Source organism: Trichosurus vulpecula, chromosome 2 (genome assembly GCF_011100635.1).
Source record: "Trichosurus vulpecula isolate mTriVul1 chromosome 2, mTriVul1.pri, whole genome shotgun sequence".
In the NCBI taxonomy this organism is placed as follows: Eukaryota; Metazoa; Chordata; class Mammalia; order Diprotodontia; family Phalangeridae; genus Trichosurus; species Trichosurus vulpecula.
Genome location: NC_050574.1, coordinates 179,558,244 through 179,577,412, shown reverse-complemented (window position 1 = coordinate 179,577,412; position 19,169 = coordinate 179,558,244). Strand labels below are relative to the sequence as shown.

Here is a 19,169-nt window from a genome sequence, read left to right as displayed (position 1 = left end):
TTTGGCTAATTCTAATTTTTAAGGTATTAGTTTCTTCAGTGAGTACCTCTTTTTCCATTTGGTTGGTTCTACTTTTAAAGGTGGTTTTTCTTCAGTAAATTTTCGTACCTCTTTTACCATTTGACCAGTTCTGGTTTTTAAGGAGTTCTTCTTGTCAGCGGATTTTTGTGCCTCTTTTACCATTTGGCCAATTGTGTTTTTTAAGATGTTATTTTCTTCCTTATTTTGTGCCTCCTTTTCTAGGCTGTTGTTCTTTTTTTCATTCTTTTCTTGCATCACTCTCATTTCTTTTCCAATTTCCCCTCTACCTTTCTTTTTGAGCTTTTCCAGGAATTCTTTTTTTGAGCCTGTGGTCAACTCACATTTTGTTTTTGAGGCTTTGCATGTAGGTGTTTTACTTGTTTTTTTTTTTCCTGAGTTTGTGTCTTGATCTTCCCTGTCACCATAGTAACTTAATATGCTCAGGTTCTTTCTTTTTATTATTTGCTTATTTTCCCAGCTTGTTTCTTGACTTTTATCTTTAGGTTAAAGTTGGGCTGTGCTTCTTAGGTGGAGGGGGTATTGTCCCAAGCTTCAGGGCTTTTGTGTTACTGTTTTCAGAATTAGTTCTGGAGGTCTAAGGTTTTCGGTGTTTCCAAGGTAGTATGATCTGAGGAGAGGTTTGGTTACTGTTCTTTTGGCCTGTGCTCTGGTCTGTGACTGACCACAAGCACTCTTTTTTTTTTATTTTTTGCTCTAGAACTGTGATCAGAGTCCTCACTCCCTGAGGGCCACAATTCCTAGTGTGCTTGTGTTCCTCCTTGCTTGGAACTGCAACTGGGAACTGTGTATAGGCAATGGAACAGAGTCCTGCACCCAGTGCCAACCAAGGGTCCCCTGTAATCTCCTTCTCACCAGTTGTTGTTTCCCTTTACTGTCTGTGGGCTAAGATCTCTGAAAGCTGCTGTCCCTGATGCAGTGGCCCCAAATCCTGCTGCTGCCTTTCTGGGACATGGCTTGTGCTGGACTCTGCTTTACTCTCACAGATCTTTCATGCTGGTTTACTAAGTTGTCCTGGACTGGAAAATCGTTTCACCCCATCCTTTGGTTGATTTTGCTGCTCCAGAATTTGTTTTGAGGTGTTACTTAAAAATTGTTTGGAGAGGAACTTGGGAGAGCTCAGGTGAGTGCTTGCCTTTGTTCCACCATCTTGGCTCTGCCTTCTCCCTCAGGGCTCCATTCACAAACGCTGAAGCTTCTATGCCTTCTCCACAGTTGCTCCAGTGCTGCTGGGTGTCACTGGAGGAAATCTAATGATCTCTTAATTGACAGATCTAATGACCTTAATCTTCCTTCTTCTTGACTTCTCTGCAGCCTTGGATATTATTGGTCACCGTCTTCTTACTATTCTCTTCTTTCTAGGTTTTTTCATAGCACTAATATCTCCTCTTTCTCCTCCTGTCTTTCTGAATGCTCCTCAGTTTTCTTTGCTGGATTTTCATCCAAGTCCTACCCATTAACTGTGAGTGTCTTACAAGGTTCTGTCTTGGACCCTCTTCTCTTTTCTCGCTATACTATTTCACTTGGTTATGTCAGCAGCTGTCATGGATTCAGTTATCTTCTCTACGTGCCTCTCAGCTGGCCTCCAGCTTTTCATTGTTAGCTGCCTGTCGGACATCTTGAATTGAATGTCCCATAGGCATCTTAAACTCAACAAATCTGAACTGAACTCATGATCTTCCCCCCCGCCCCCCACCCCAAACACTGGCCTCCTTGATGTTTCTTGCACAAAATATTCCATTTCCTGACTCTACATTTTTACTGGCCATGCCTGGAATCTTCTCTATTTTCATCCCTGCTTCCTCATCTCTATCGTCTTCTGGCTTCCCTGGCTTTCTTCAAGTCTTAGCTAAAATCTCACCTTCTACAGGAAGCCTTTCCCTGTCCTTCTTAGTTCTAATGCCTCCTCTTTGTTGATCATCTCCAATTTATCCAATTTACTTTATGTTTTGAAGGTAGGTAGTTGTTTTCATGTTGTCTTCCTTATTAGTCTGTGAGCTCCTTGCGTGGAGGTACTGTTTTTTGCCTTTCTTTGCAGCCCCAGTGCTTAGCATAGTGTGTAGCCCATAGTGAACACTTAATTAATGTTTACGGGCTAAATGACTGCAAAATGAGACCATTTTTTGGTTCCTCTCCCCCTCTTTCTCTTCCTCTTTTCACTTCTTTCCCTCCTAGTACATATTTCTAGTTCATAGAAGTTTCTCTTTTTGTAGTATTTTGGACCCCAATGACCTCGTTAATTTTGATCTTAACCAGTTGTAATATAATTCTAGTTTCAATTCATAGGTAAGGCTATAACGGGCCAGGCCCTTTGGAAAATGTTTTCCCAAAGCAGGTATAATAAGCTTCCTGTTTCATTGGTCAGGCCATGTGTATGCTTGTTTTTGGTATTGATAAAACTGACTGAACCCGTTTCAGATTTCAGAAAGCCTGCTAGAGGTGCTACAACTCTGTTCTCAGTGGTAGGCTATATTAAGTTCTGTGCTCTGTGTTTTATTATTTGTATGGGATGAAGTTTGAGGCAGAAGTTATATCTGCTACCCTGTACATACTTAAGCTTGCCAGGCTTTTCCATCTGCCCTGTGACTGATGTGTTGTCTGCCCAATTAGAGGGTGAACTCCTTTAGGTCAGGGGTTATCAAATTTGTATTCTTAGCATTTAGCAAAGTACATGATACAAAGTGTGTGTGTATTTCCATTTTACTTTTTTGTTCAGTGTTTTCAAGGAGATCACAGGAGAATCTCAAAAGCTATGTATTCATGTTGGCCAAAGTACAAAAATGAAATTCACTGGATATTTTAAAATAAATGTATAGTTGTTATATGACAAAAAAAAAGAAGTTATATCCGAATGCTGGCCCTGACAGGCTTCCTGAAGAAGATGCTCATTTCCTGGGACTATTCCAAGGTAGAAAATTGTAAAAACAAACTAACTCTCAAGAATACATGAAAAAATAACCAAGCTTAAGTTTTCCCTCTCCCCATCCTGCATTTTGAAAACAAAAATCCGTTTTTCATAGGGAATTCATTACTTTCCTCCCCTGATTTGTTATTCCTTAAATAGTATAACCCTGTGATCTACATTATTTGTATATGTGCCATATGAATAAATGTTTCTCTGGAGCATCCTAGGCACACAGACTCTCAGTTTTTTGTTTCCATAACCCACTATTTCAAATACATTCTGTGATCTTTCTCTCTTTCTTTCTCCTAGAAAAGAGATGAAGGGCCTGGAGCAGTCTGGTACACTAAAAGGATCTTTAAGTGCCGATCAGCAGCTGGCTCTCATAAGTGGTTGCACCGACCTCAAGGTGGCAGTAGAGGGCGCCATGTACATTCAGGTGAGAGGAGCATCTGTGTGAATCACTTTGCCTAACTCGTGAGCAATAGTGATTCTGAAGTACCATGCATTTTGCCTGTGTTGGTTGGATGGGAGAGGCAAGAAGCAATCATTTGAAGGGTGTACTTGACTCAGATTCTTACAAAACTATGAAAAAGGAAATGCTCTTTTTATAATGCGTCTTAAACACCTTCTAACATCAACAAAATAAACATTGTGGTAATGATAGGGGATTAGGAGCATTTCTTTTTAAATAAATAATTATATATTCTCCAGATAGAAAGTGACAGTGTGATTTTCGTCTGTTTATTTTGTGCATCATCTTCCCACCATGGTAAGATTATATCTCTTTGCTAATTTATGCAGATGATTAAAGGTCTGAAAAGTCTATAATAATACCTTTTCATTTACTTAAGACTTTTAACTAGTCCACTAGAACACCAAGGCCCATTTCATATGTACTACTTTCTAGCCTTATTTTTCCTCTGCTGTACTTGTACGACGTGGAGTTTTTTTTTTAATTGACAGGCTTTATCCCAATTACATTTCATTTTGTTAGCTTCAACCTGATAGGATCAGACCATTGAGATATTTTTAGATACCAATTTTATTATTCATTGTATTTATGATCACTTCTAGTTTTGTGTTAGGCACAGATTTGATAAGTTTGTCATTCCCTAGTTATTGATAAAAGTGTTGAACAGAACAAATCTTTGGAGTACTCTTTGGAGACTTCCTTCCAGAATAACATTGTATCCATCATTCTTTACTTTTCTGGGTCTTTTTAGCTATCTCCAAAACCACTTAACTGTACTAGTGATCCAACCTGCATAATCTCATCTTGTTTATAAGCGATGGGGAGAGATTTTGTTAAATAAATGCCTTGCTGAAATCCTGACTTAACAGTGACTGTGACAGTTCTCTTATCAGGTTATTATCAGGCTTGTTTAAAAAAAAATTCACGCAGCCATTTATGATTCTTTTTAACCCATTTTGACTCATAATTATTGCCTCCCTTTGTTTCTAAGTGCTCATAAACTATCCTTTTAATAATTTCTACTAGAATTTTTTAAAAGTTTGTTGTCAAGTTTATTAGCCTATGTTTGATTTGAGATAGTCACTTTTTTCCTTTACTTAAACGTTGGGACATTTACCCATCTCCAATTCTCATGTTCTTCCTTGATTCTTCATAAATTTTTAGAAAAATCACTAAGAATGTGCCAGCAAACACTTGCATGTTATTTTGCTACCCTGTGATGTAGTTTGTCCAAGCCCTCATTTGGGGGCTGTGCGAGCTGTCACCATCTTCTCCCTTTTTACAGCCTTTATTTATTTATTTATTTATTTTTCTGGCCTGTATAGTCTGAAGATCATTCTCCTTGCAGAAAAGATAGAAGCCAGTTGGGGTTGGACACTCCTCTCCATTGTACGTTGTGATTTTCTTGTCAGTGCCAAATTGGAGTCATTTTTCTTTGATCTTTTAACCCCAATATAGCTCAAAAAGCTGCTTTCAGAAGAATATAAACCTGTGGAATTCCTAGGCACTGACTATAAAAGATAAATTGGCTTAAGAGGGATGGGAGGCTCCGAAGAACAAGATTTTGTGGATACTGGCATTGTTGGTTCCCATGAATAAGAAAAGGGTGAGGTATATAATAAGACTAATGTGGTTTATTAGTGAAATCAGACTTCAGAAAGACAAACTTTAAAAGACAGAGGGATAGAAGTGAAGAGAGCTAACCAAAGGTGAATATAAAGGAACGATAAGGTTCCATGAGAATGGTGTTGAAAAGGTTTGTTTTTGTCTATGTGGCTGGCCCCAGTTTAGCACAGCGTCTTGTACGTAGTAGGGCCTTAATACATATTTTTGAATTAATTGGAATTGAAGCCTAGTATGAGCTGAGATTTGTTATAAATGATTAATAATAACAATAATTTGCATTTCATATAGTGCTTTTAACATTTAAAAGTCTTTTCTTCACAGTAAACCTTTGAAATAGGTAGTATAAGCGTTATCTCCAATTTATAATTTTAAAAGATCAACTTGTAGACAAGTTCTTGCTGCATACTGGGCACTGACAGGCTTTTTTAGTTTCTAGTCTTGGTTTTGTCATATAGTAACCACAACAACAATAGTAATTCTTACAGTACTTTAAGGTTTGCAAAATGCTTTACAAATATTATCTGGTTTGATCCTTATGATCACCCTTGGAGGCAGGCGCTATCATTATTCCCATTTTATAGATGAGGAAACTAAGGCAGACAGAGGTTAAGTGATTTGCTCAGGGTCCCTCAGCTAGAAAGTAACTGGGGCCAAATTTGAAGTCTGGTCTTTCTTCCTCCAGGGTAACTCTCCATCTCCTGTGCCACCCAGCAGTTTGATCACTAGAAACTTCTATCAGCCTCTTTGAACTTCAGTTTTCCTCTTTTGTACTCCTATTGCCTACCTCAAGGCATTGTTTTGAGGAAAGTGCTTTTTAAATCTTACAAGCTCTATCTCAGGGTTCATAGACCTTATTTATAGCCACCCTTCACCTCCCTTTGGCAGTTTGGTGAAGCTTGTGGATCCTCTTCTCAGAATTATGTTTTTAAATGCATAAAATAAAAGATTGCAAAGGAAACCAATTATATTGAAATATATTTACTAAACTGTTTAAAAAAAAAAGATCTTGAACCCCAGGTTAAGAACCTTTGTTAACAGGAATGTGTTACTTATAGGATTATAGACTTCACATGGGAAAGGACCTTAGTAACCATTTAGTAGAAGTAATTACAAGTAACCTCCTCATGGACACTAGAAATCAGGGTGAGGCTTAAGGCACTGATGGTCTCTGGGAAGAATATAGACTAATAAATCATCTAGTGATACAAACTTAAATAAATGACATACCATAAACTCATACTGAGTGTGACCCCAACCTGTACAACCAAGTGCATTTGATAAAGTGACTTTATTTGGGGAGCATCCTGTGGTTGTGTTCACATCATAAGCTCTTTGGTACTTAGAATTGCATGATAACTATATGTGGCGGTAAACCACTGCAAGTAGCAGTCATGTAGTTATCTCTAGGGGCCTTTGAAGTTCATACTGTTCTGGATTCTTCATGATCATGGGTAGCATGGCATGGTAGTTTGGCTGTGTAGTTTTGTTTCTGATTTAATTTTTAATGATACCAGGGCCATCTTAAATTCTTTGACTCCAGCTCTTTGAAATTTCACCCATTGTTCTGGTATTGTATGAATTTACCTGGTCTGCTGAGCAGAATTAATCCACAGCCTCTTAGAGAATAACTTTCAAGAAAAGAATTATTCTTCTCTTGCTGCTGTAGAGAGGTTTGTGAGTTATTCTGATATCTACAGTCTATAAGCAAAATAAAGTGCTCATGACTGAGAAAAGATCACAAAGGCCCTGCTTTGAGCAGTGGCATAAGCTAGTATATATAGTATAGGCATGGTCATGTAAGTCTCTATGATGGGGATACTTGGACTGATTATGGTTACATGTGTTGACATACAGTAGGTACCAAAAAAAATCTGTCAAGTACCTCTATTCAGTCACCAAATAGTATTGGGAGAAAAAAGTCACTGTGCTAAGATGCTCTCTTTGTGCCTTTAACATCTTTGCTGTATTTATACATTTTTTGGTATCCCATAGGGGAAAAAATCCCCCACCAGTAAGCAAACCATAAATCTGAGCAAAAGAAAAGCTCTAGGTGTGCTGGGCTGATTGATTCTAGAGTAGATTTTAAAAGTAATGATAATAAATCTGGTACATTTTGCTGCTGATGCATGCATCCTGTGTGTCACACCTCCAAAAACCACATCTTTTCCTCCTGAGACATTTTTTAAACCAGGTATTTGCTAAATGACAATGCTGTGTTCTCAACGATCTAGGTCATCTTTGACTTTCTCTTTATGTTGAGAAGACATTGAATTAGCTGTTTATTCTAGGTCCCCTTTAATCCTGAGATTCTGTGATTCTATGACATTGGTTATCACTTACTCATCATACGTCAGGTAGTTAGTTAGTAAAAGGAGCGAATCCTGTGGATAAGGCAAAAAAATTTTTTTTGGTTGACAAAACAAAATTCATGATAGGTTTCATAATAACCCCTAGAATCTTTAGGGTCAAAGTCATAGAAATCTGAATTCATTCTCTCTTCTTAAAAATGAATCTTCCACCCAAATCCCAGAGGGCATTTGGGTCAGAAAGTTGCCCAATGCTTTGCTGAAATGTAGGAGCATGCAAGTTTGAAACTTGAAATTCCAGACCTCATTACAATATTTTAAACCAAGTCTTGCCTGTCAAGAAAATCTTTCATGTTAGTAAAAAAAAAAAACAAAGTCAATCCCAGAATGTCTGTCAAAAGAACTGATTTTTTAAAAAGAGCCTTATGGCTTGCTTTTAGCCATAATGCATGAAATAATTATTTGAGAATTAGGATTTTGGAGATGTCCAAAACTGCCAAAGGAGAGTGGGAAATGTCAGTGATATTGTGAAATTAGGTTAATCTTCCTTTCAGCAAATCATATCCTGAACTATTGAAAAGTTAAAAAGTCACCTAGACACATAGTTGTACTACTCGAAACTGAAATTTGCAATCCAAAGTTAAATTTTCATTAAAATTTATAAAATATTGCATTTTACATCTTTTGTCAATTCTATTTTTTCTTGCCAGTAATTAAGGGAATCCTTATGTTTTACAAATTAAGAAGGGATTTTTCCATGAAAGTAGATCCCCTGCTTTTGAAACCAATAAAATTGACTGTACTTTTCCTCTTAATTCATTGAGAATCCAAATATCGTTGTTATTGTTCTGTTACATTGACATGGAAGTATGTATAGTTAAAATTAGATTTTTGCTTTTCTAGTTATTTGATTATTTAAAAAGAAATCAGACTAGAATGAATTTAGTGAAAATAAAAAAAGAAATGAAGTATTTTGTATTCTAACGGTTGGGAAACAACTTTTAACTCTATTATTCTTTTACAATATACATTATATGTTGACTGTAGATTTAATCGTTAATCTTTGTGGGATAAAAATATAGTATTATCAAACTGAAATTATTTGTCTTTAGAGTGTGAAGTTTCCACAAAGTTAGAAACTATCTGAGCCCCTGAATTTAGGTTTAGTTTCTTAGTTTACTCCATTGTTAATGAAAGTTTTTAATTCCCTTCCAAAACTTAAAATTTAAAACCAAAACATGATCTACATTTAAGGCTCCTGAAACACAGTTGCTACCATTACTGTCTCTTGCTTTAGGTATACTCATTTTTATATGATTAAAAACTTTTGGAATTGACAAAGAGTATGTTGTTTTTATCTTATAGAGCCCCCAAACACTAGCCTTAAAGAATTTTGAGGTCTTAAAATGTTATGCTAGACAGAAATACTTATTTGATAAACAAGCTATGAAAGCTCAACTCAGGAGTGTTAAAATAAGGAGGAAAAAGAGAACCAAGATTTGAGACATAAAGCATGGAGTCAAAGAACCTAAAGGCATGGAGAAAAGAATGTATGGTGTAGGGGAGGGTGCATATATGTGTGTGTGTGTGGGTGGCGGGGCACTCGGACCCGTAGTATGGAAGCAGAAGGTGAAAGAACTGGAAAAATACTGAGGAGGTTAACAGAGGCATTCCTAATAACCCGATACCACACACATTTTCATCCTCTGATTATTTTTTCCTGTGGAATCATCTTTGATTTTAGTGTGGAGTCTGGGATCTCCTCTATTGCTATTAAGAAACCCAACATTGGACATGACATGAGACATAACTGCAGACATGTGATCCTTGCAAACTTACAGGAGGGAAAACAGGTTGTGTCTTGCTGCTCCAACTCATAACAGTGACAGGAAAGGTCACAAAAATGATTGGAAAAACAGGGTTTGCTTTGCAGTCACCTCTAAATGAATGCACAGTTTTCATGAAGCTAAGAAAATGCTGGTGTGAGCATCAGAACTACACTTGATGCAATTAGGAAAGAATGAAAAAAAGATAATGAATCTGCAGTGAAACAGAAGCAGTAGACTAAGTGCAGGGTTTTAGAAATTCTCCACTTAAAATCATCTGCTGACTTGCCATAGAATCGAGCAGTTGGAAGGGACCTTGGTGGTGATCTGGTCCAACCAGACGTTAACAGGAATACTTTCTACCACATATTTGGTCATTCAGTCTTTGTTTGAAAACCTCTTGTGAGGGGGAGCCTGTCCATTCCTGAGGCAGCCCATTGCATTTTTGGACAGCTCTAATTGTTCGAAAGGGCCGCTAGGTGGCACGGTGGATAGAGTGCTGGTCCTGGAATTGGGATCTTCCTGTGTTCAAATCTGGTCTCAGATGCGTACTGGCTGTGTGACCCTGGGCAAGTCACTTAACTCTGTTTGCCTCAGTTGCCTCATCTGTAAAATGAGCTAGGGAAGGAAATGGCAGACCACTCTAGTATCTTTGTCAAGAAAACCCCAAAGGGGGTCATGAAGAGTCAGACATGACTGAAACTATTGAAAAACAACAAAAATTGTTAGAAGTTTTTCCTTACATCGAACCCAAATATTCCTCTTTGCATCTTCCACCCCCCCTGGGTCTGAACAGAACGTGGAACAAATGGTAGCTGTGGAATCAGATGAAGCCGGGTTCAGATCCTGCTTCTGACACGTGTATGACCTTGAGAAAGTAGCTCAGCCTTCCTAGGCCTCAGTTCTTTAGCTGTAAAATGAGGGTGTTGGACTAACTGCCCTCAGAGACCCCTTCTGGCTTTACATCTATGTTATCTCTTCTATGTGACAGCCATTCAAATACTTGATGATGGCTTTAATTGAGACGAGACATTCATCATAAAGCGCTTGCTACTTTTAAAATTCACATAGTTCCGTAATGTGTTCTTTGGGCTAATGACATCTTACCAGACTTCCTTGAATTATTTTCTCTTGCCAAAAACCAAGTTCTCTGCAGTTATTTCATTATCAGTAATTTATTGAGCATCTTCTGTTTAATGCTGTGGGGAACATCAATATGAATATGGTATGGCTTCTTCCCTTAAGTGAGTTAGGTATATCTCAGTACCCTGAGATCAGATGAAAGGGCAAAAAAGGGCACAACATGCTTTGGGATTTCAGAAGAGGTAGAGAGTATTTTCAACTACGGCAGGCTTCATGGAGGATGGAGCTTCAAACTAGGCCCTGAGCAATGGGTAGGAATTGTATTGGCAGCTGTGGGGTGGAAGGCGCCTTCCATGTGAAGACAACGGTGTAAGGAAAGGCTTGGAGAGATCGTCAAGGTATGGTGACTAGTCTAGTTTGTTAGAGCATAGAGTGTGTAAGAAGAGTATAGAGAGCACCCCCGTTTCCTACTCCTCCCTCACTTTAGTCCTTTAACCCATATTTGGGGGAGGGGGAAGAGGCTCTTAGAAACTCTGACTTCTACAGTTTGGGAGAGCTTTGCCATATATAAATATATGTATGGATGGATAAATATACTTTTTTAAGCATGGGAAGGAGGACAAAAGGAACTATATTATAAAGTACCCAATATACAAAAGAATATGCACAATTCAATAAGGATGTAGTTAAATTAAATATTTTTTTTTGTCTTTTGCATAACTGTATGCTCTTATTTCATGATGTGCCTTACTCCCTGATTGTGTGGAAATAAAGAGAGATCTATTCAGTTCCACCAGCCATGTTTTCATTATACTGCTGGATTAAGTTGTTTTCCTGAGTCACTTTCTTGCCAATTGTTAGTAAACTATTGTAATGGTTTAGGATGGTGGCCATGAGGGTCAGTGTTAATTTTTTTTTCATTTAACATGTTTCCATTATGTAAGTTTACTGAAACCTTAATAAAATATTGGCTTCATCTAAAAAAAAAGAGTATTAGAGAGCAGTGAGAATGGAAAGGTAGGATCACATCCCTTACTATCACACTAAGAAGTTTGTATTTTTTTTGATAGGTGGATATGAGTACGGTGAGGGAACCCCAGAGTATTTTGGGGCAGCAGGTTAACTCAGTTGTGGAGTTTTGCTTTAATGAGATTAATAGCAGATGGACCAGAGGAGAAAAGATTGGGTAATATTGAGGAAAAGCTATTTTCTCCTCTAAATTATAGAGGGCACTATTTCTTGGCTTTCTAACACTGTAGGGACAGGTTGGATGGCAGCTAAACCTATTCTCTGAGCATGTAGCTGTCAGTAAGACCTTAGGAATCATTTTCCATGTTAATCCATTTTCTTGTGCTTCTAACTTCAAGAATGAGTGTGAAATTAGATGTGTGAGGGTGGTTTTATTGTTGTTCAGTTATTTAGTCATGTCTGACTCTTCATGACCGTGTGGACCATACTATCCATGGAGTTTTCTTGGCAAAGATACTTGGAGTGGTTTGCCATTTTCTTATCCAGTGGATTAAGGCACACAGAGGTTAAGTGTCATGTAGCTAGTAAGGGTCTGAGACCGAATTTGAATTCAAGTCTTCCTGACTCCAGGCCTAGCGCTCTATCCACTGCACCACCTAGTTGCCTCTGTCACAAAAGTTCATAGTTGAATAGGTCATAACAATGTTAATGTTAGAAGTTCTGACCCATAACTTAATGGCCAGATGTGCCTCTGCCTCTGTGGTTCTCCTCTTCTCACTGGAACTTTGACTCCTACTCCTGGGGTTCTAGGCTCCTATAGATGAGCTTTTATCTATCATATTTCTTTATATATGAGATTATTTCCTATATATGAGCCAGGAATCAGTCATAGTCCCCTTCTTAACACTAACTCCCACATATATGTTGTCTTTTATTAGAATGTAAACTCCTAAGGAGCAGAGACTGTCTTATCTCTGATATTTATATCTCTAATGCTCAACATAGTGCCTGGTTCATAGCAAGTATGCAATAAATGCTTTTTCATTCATTCATAGCTGATGCTACTCTATCCTTACCCACACATCTGGAAACTTTTATTCTTTTAGCAGCAGAATTACAAAGGGTATACAGTAAATGTTTATTCTTATTAGAAGTTTATCTTAGATGTCATCTTCCTATATGTTGCTAATTTGTGCTGTCCATTTCTGGTGAAAAGTAGGAATTTTATTTATTCTTTTGATTACTTCATGAGATACCTGGAATTGTACCATGTATGTATAACATTGTTTGATGATAAGGAAGGAAGAAGCAGTAAAAGATGTCTTTTGCTTGGTTGTCTTCTCCCTCCCCCACTTAATAGTATTTTTTTTTCCAATTACATGTAGGGATAGTTTTCAGCATTCATTTTTATAAGATTTTGATTTCAAAGTTTTTCTGCCTCCTCTCCCTACCTTTCTCTTTACCCTCCTCCCCAAGACAGCAAGCAATCTGATATAGGTTATACATGTACAATCATATTAAAGTCTGTTTCCACATTAGTCATGTCACGAAAAAAGAATCAGAACAAAAGGGAAAAATCACAAGAAAGAAAAAAGCAAAAGTGAAAATTGATCTGCATTCAGACTCCATAGTTCTTTCTCTGGAGGTGGACAGCATTTTCCTTGCTCGATTGCTGCTTTTCAAGCAGGGAAGTAGAATTCAAGAAAGAAAAAAATCTTGAGTAACTCTTGCCCCTGATGACTTCTCAGACCAGAAGAGGGCAGGCTCCTGTTGGAAGAAGAAAGAAAAGGAATTATGCGGCATGACATTAAGTAGAACTGTGTTGGAATTAGGTTCCTCATGATTCCTGGAGGGACAAGTGTTAGTTGTCCTGTGTGAGCAGGAGAGTCATTTAGTGTCTGGTCATTTTCTTTTGAAGTCCCTGAGGGGAAATCTAGGATAATTGACCTTAAGTTTCACCGAATAAAAACACTGTCGTCTTGGAAAACAATTTATGTAAAATGATGATACCATAAACAACTGGTTTGATTAAAACAACATACTGAGGGTTAGTTGACTTCCAACCTATCACACTTTCCACTACACCATACTCCAAGACCTGGGTTTGTAGCTCAACTCTGATACTAGCTATTTGATTGTGGGCAACAACTACTTAGCCTTTTTGAGCTGCACTTCTTCATCTGTAAACTGTGTCTAATAATACTTTCACTTTGTTAACTTAAATTGCTATGTAAACAAATTACTGTTACTCAGTGCTATGCAGAAACTTTGTCATGATTTTGGTGTTTCAATAGTTTATATTTGTTTTTGGGAAACTATACCATGCTTTCAAAAACCTGAGGCTTGTCCCTGAAACAAACAACTAAAACCCATATTTTTAATATCATATTCTTCCAGTGACTGAAAATCATGACATATTACCATCTTTCAAGAATCGAAATGTAGGTCACACAAAGGGCAGTGGAGAAGTATATAGGCAATTGCGACATGCACATGAGAAAAGTCTAAAAGAGATTGTAGCAGCTTAGGAAGCCAAGATGGCAGAGTTGTGAGAGCAGTGTGATGAGGATCTCCTTCCCAAAACAGATTTAGAACATTCACCAGATTGATCAGGGTGGGGAAATTCCAAGAAACAGTCATGGTGAGTCAGTCATTTTTCCATCTCAGGTTGGAATAAGGAGACAAATAAGATAGCTCTGCAGACATTAGAATTAGGGCCTAGTGTAGAGCATGCTGAATGAGCATACTAGTACCCAGGAAGAGGCTGTGAGCCAGGGCAGGGAGGACTCTTAAACCCATACTGGGGCAGTCCCAGACCCAGCAGGGTACTGTGATGGGGACATGTGTGAACTAGAAGCTTTATTGCCTACTACTCACTTCTGGGTCACAGATCCAGTGCAGACTGAGAAGGGGACCTGTGCCTCTCTTCTCCCCGTTTCCCCACAAGCTGTCCCAGGTGCAGTGCTAGGCAGTATACAGAGAGAGGAGCAAGTTCAGAAGCAGCAGTGTGGCTCAGACCCAAGGAGCAGGACAGGGCCATAGTTCCTGCCTCTAGAACAGTCTGAAGCCTGCAGAGTAATGAGCAAGGCAGAAATCCCAGACCAAAGGGGAGAATGCAGTTCTGTCACCGTGAACCGTCAGAGCTTCCCAGCTGGCTGACAGTGGCTGAGTTTAGCAAAGTCTACTGTTACTCGGACCCAAACCCAGATCAGGAACTTGCAGTGCTCAGGTGTGTGTGTGTAGCATAACAATCAGACTTTGCCCTGGATTAAATCACTTTGGGAGCACTGAAAGCTTGTAGGTCACAAGCCTGAGCTATACCTGAGCTCCTGGCATAACACAACCCTTGACACCAAGAAAGCAGCAACAGGACCGGCCTAGATCAGCCCTAGCATCAGGTCCAAAGTTGGGAAGTAGGCTGGAAGAATGAGCAAATGATAAAAAAAAAAAAAAAGAATCCCACCTTAATAAGCTACTATGGTGATAGGAACACTCAAGACCAAACCCAGAAAAAAAGAATGACTCTAATATATCTGCAAGGAAAACCTCACAAAGAGGAACATAGATTGAACTTAGATTGAACCAAAATTCTTTTTTTTATAATTTATTTTTTATTTTTAGTTTATAACACTCAGTTCCACAAGTTTTTGAGTTCCAAATTTTCTCCCCCTCCCTTTCCTCCCCTTTCCCCGCAAGACGGCATGTAATCCGATATTGGTTCTACATATACCTTTGTGTTAAATTTGTTTACACAACAGTCAAGTTGTAAAGAAGAATTATAACCAATGGAATGAATCATGAAAAAGAAGAAACAAAACCAAAAAAGAAGGGGAAAAAAAAGAGTAAATAGTTTGCCTCAATCTGCATTCAGACTTAGTAATTTTTCCTCTAGATGTGGATAGCTTTTTCCATCATGAGTCTTTTGGAGCTGTCTTTGAACCTTGTATTGCTAAGAAGAGTCAAGTCTATCAAAGTTAGTCATCATAGATACCATGTGTCTGTAATCATGTATAATGTTCTCCTGGTTCTGCTCCCCTCACTCAGCATCACATCATGTAAATTTTTTCAGGTTATTATGAAGTCTGTCTGCTCCTCATTTCTTATAGCATAATAGTATTCCATTACATTTTTTTTTTGGCATTACATTTATATACCACAACTTGTTTAGCCATTCTCCAATTGATGGGCATTGCCTTGATTTCCAATTCTTTGCCACCACAAAAAGAGCTGCTATAAATATTTTGTACTTGTGGGTCCCTTTCCCACTTGTGTGATCTCTTTGGGATACAGCCCTAGAAGCAGTATTGCTGGGTTAAAGGGTATGCACTTTTTAAATAGCCTTTTGAGCATAGTTCCAAATTGCTCTCCAGAATGGCTGGATCAGTTCACAACTCCATCAACAATTCAACCAGAATTCTTGAAAGAGGTGAAGCAAGAGTTTAAAAATGAATTAAAAAATATTTTTGCCAATGAAATGACACTGCTAGAGGAAAAAGTGGGAAAAGAAATGAGAGTTATGGAAAAAAGAATTGGAAAGGGAATTAATAGCTTGGAATAAGAGATATAAGCCTTACCAAAACAACAAATTCCCTAAAAATTAGAATAGCTCAAACAATAGCCAGTCACTCCATGAGATGTGGAGTTATTATATAAGGATAATTATTAAGAATTATAACAATTATTAAGACAAAGTAAGAAAAAACAAAAAATTTGAAGAAAATTTAAGGTATCTGATAGCAAAAACGACTGAACTGAAAAATAGATTGTGGAGAAAAAACTTAATCACCTGAATGCCATGACCAAAATAAGAGCCTGGACTTCATATTTCAAGCAATCTTAAAAGAAAACTGCCTACATCTCTTAGAACCAGAGGGCAAAGTCACCACCAGTAACCTCCTGAAAGAAACTTCAAAATGAAAACTCCCAGAACTATTATAGCAAAAATCCAGAGCTTCTAGGTCAAAGGAAAAATTCTCCAAGCAACAAGAAAGAAAGAATTCAAGTATTGAGGGGCCACAGTCAAGATCGCATATGATTTATCAATCACTGCTATGAAGGAGCAGAGAACGTGGAGTATTCCAGAAGATGTACGTTCCAAAGGATACGGATATATATGTGTGTGTGTGTGTATATATACATATATATATATACATATATATATACATATATATACATACACATATATAATATACACACATGTGTGTATATATTATATATGTATATAATATATACACACATATATACATATACACATATGTATATGTACATATATGTGTACACGTATATATGTGTGTGTGTGTATATATACGCCAAAAGCCAAGAATAATTTGGGGCAGTTAGGTGGCACAGTGAGTTGGGAAGACTCATCCTCTTGGGTTCAAATCAGGCCTTAGACACTTAGCTTTGTGACCATGGACAAGTCACCTAACCCTGTTTGCCTCCATTTCCTTATCTGTAAAATGATCTGGAGAAGGAATGGCAAACCATTCTAGTACCTTTCCTAAGAAAACCCCAAATGGGGTCATGAATGAAATGGCTGACAACAAAGAATAACTTACCCAGCAAAAGAGGATATAATCCTCCAGGGGAAAAATTGGATTTATAAAGGAATAGAGTAGTTCTCAATATTCCTGATAAAAAGACTAAAGCTATATAGAAACTTTGAAGTTCAAATACACGTGCTAAGAAAATCATAAAAAGGTTCAGTCAATAAACAATGATTAAGAACTAAACAAGGATAAACTACTTACATTCTAGTATGGGAAGATTATATGTCTTTTCTGAATCTTATCACTGTTAAAAGTCATAGAGGGCATCTAATTAGCCAGAAGGCCTGAGAATGATTTTTTTTTTTATTTTTTGATGATCTTAAAAGGACAACGAAAAGGGTGGGGAAGAGGAATACACTAGAAGGGAAGGGAAAAGAAAGTTGGAGAAAATTATCCCACATAATCAGAGTATTCAAGTAGACATCTACAAACAAAGAGGAGGGAATGGCTAACACTTGAACCTTACTCTCATCTGAACTGGTCAAAGGAGGGAAGGATACACACACATAAAAAGATGGGTAAAAAATACATTACATTAGGAAAATAGGAAGGACAAGGGAGAAAGGGAAATTGAAGGAAGGATAAATTGAGGGAGGAATTAGTCCTAAATAAAACAAACTCTAAGGCTACATGAAAATATTAGCTTTTTTTGATGTTAGCAAAGTATGGGAATTAGGGGGTACCCATAAATTGGGAAATGACTAAACAAGTTATGGTATATAAATGTGATAGAATGCTACTGTTCTATAAGGAATGATGGAGGGCAAAGTTTCAGAGAAATCTGGGAAGACATACATGAATTGATGTAGACTGAAGTGAGCAGAAGAACAATTTATACAAAAACAACAGTATCCAGGAGTGAAGAACCTGTGGCCTTGAGGCCAGAAGTTCCCCACCCCTGGTAGACAAAACAACTTTGAAAGAATTTTGAAGTATGATCACTGTAGTGACCAACCACAGTTCTAGAGGACTGATGATGAAATGCACTCTCTACCTCCTGCTAGAGAAGTGAAGCACTCAGAACACAGTAGGAGACATACATATTTTTTGGACATAGCCAATGTGAACATTTGTCTCGTTTGACTAACAAGGGTTCTGTTCTTCCTTCCTTCTCAATGGTGGGAAAGGGTTAGGGGGAGAGGAGAGTGTAGCAACAATGTGACTAGCAGCAGCTGTTGAGTTGTAAGACCTAACAAGACCAGCAACAAGAGCTGCCAGCGCAGGTTCTTTTGATCTGCTTTACTAAGAAAAGTAACTTTAAGGGGTTAGCAATTTCACTTTAATCATGCATACAAATATCATTCACTTAGTTCAGGGGAAAAAGCCAGCACCTTGAACTTCAGAGCAAATACAAACAAATTAAAAATAGAGACAATGTAAACAGACCAGCTCACAGGTCTTAGTTACAGGAGAAGAACCAATGGGTATGGGTTAGCAAAGCCAGGGCGGGGTGGGGTGGGGAGAGCAGTTACAAGGGCTTACCCAGAGTCTCAACACTCTTTCCATGAGTGAGCCCTCAAACAAAACATCTGGGTTTCTTCAAAGCCAGGGGCCTCTTAACAACAGCTACCCAGAGTCTCCACATCAACACTCTTCCAGTGAGTGAGAGCCCCAAAGGAAAAAACGCCAACCTTTGAATTTATATACACACTGTTCAGGGCCAAAAGGTATCACAACATACGACTCAAACCCACGTGACCTAAAAGTGTCACAAGCATGCGACTCAAACCCACATGGCCTAAAAGCTTCTGGCGTCACAAACATGTGACTCAAACCCATGTAAACTAGGCTTTCCCTGGAGGCAAGCAGGTCATCAAAGACTCCCAATTTAATCAAACAAACAAAGGCCAATCTGATCAAGGGCACTTGATTAAATAAGTGCTCCAAAAGAGAAAATAGTAAAAGAAAGTCCCACCTTAATTACTGGTACAGAGAGAAAAGAAGGTAGACTTTTGCTGGTTGAAAAATTGAAATATAATTAAAAAACAGAAACAGCAAAAAAAAGTATAGAGCTGGAAAAGGAGATGGGCCTGTTATTAGCAAGAGCACAAATTACAGTGCTAACCAGGAAATGTGAAGAGGAAGCTCCCCAGAACATCATGTGACTGTTTTTTACCTCTTTGTGAGGATTCATAAGAGAATATGGATAAGATCCACATGGATGAAAGAGACACGTGTTGTGATCTGTCACTGCCTTAGTGAGATTGCCTTCAATATAGCCCGACTGTATCTTGTATGTATGTAGTTGTCTGCATGTTGTCTCAGCCATTAGAATGTGGCAGGGACTGTTTATATCTTTCTTTGCATCCTCAGCACATAGTTTAGTGCCTTGTACATAGTAAGTGATTAATAAAAGTTGGTTGACTTGTTGAAAGAGCCATTGTGGTATGTAAC

The 19,169-nt window shown here is 38.1% G+C and overlaps 1 protein-coding gene across 1 annotated transcript in view; it reads left to right on the top strand.

Annotated features, from left to right (window-relative positions):
- Positions 1-19,169, top strand: part of CRYL1 (crystallin lambda 1) — a 203,934-nt gene that overhangs the window by 45,990 nt on the left and 138,775 nt on the right. Inside the window, exon 3 of the mRNA XM_036746812.1 lies at positions 3,254-3,380. Within this exon, the coding sequence (XP_036602707.1) occupies positions 3,254-3,380 (127 nt within the window). The remainder of the gene's footprint in view (positions 1-3,253; positions 3,381-19,169) is intronic.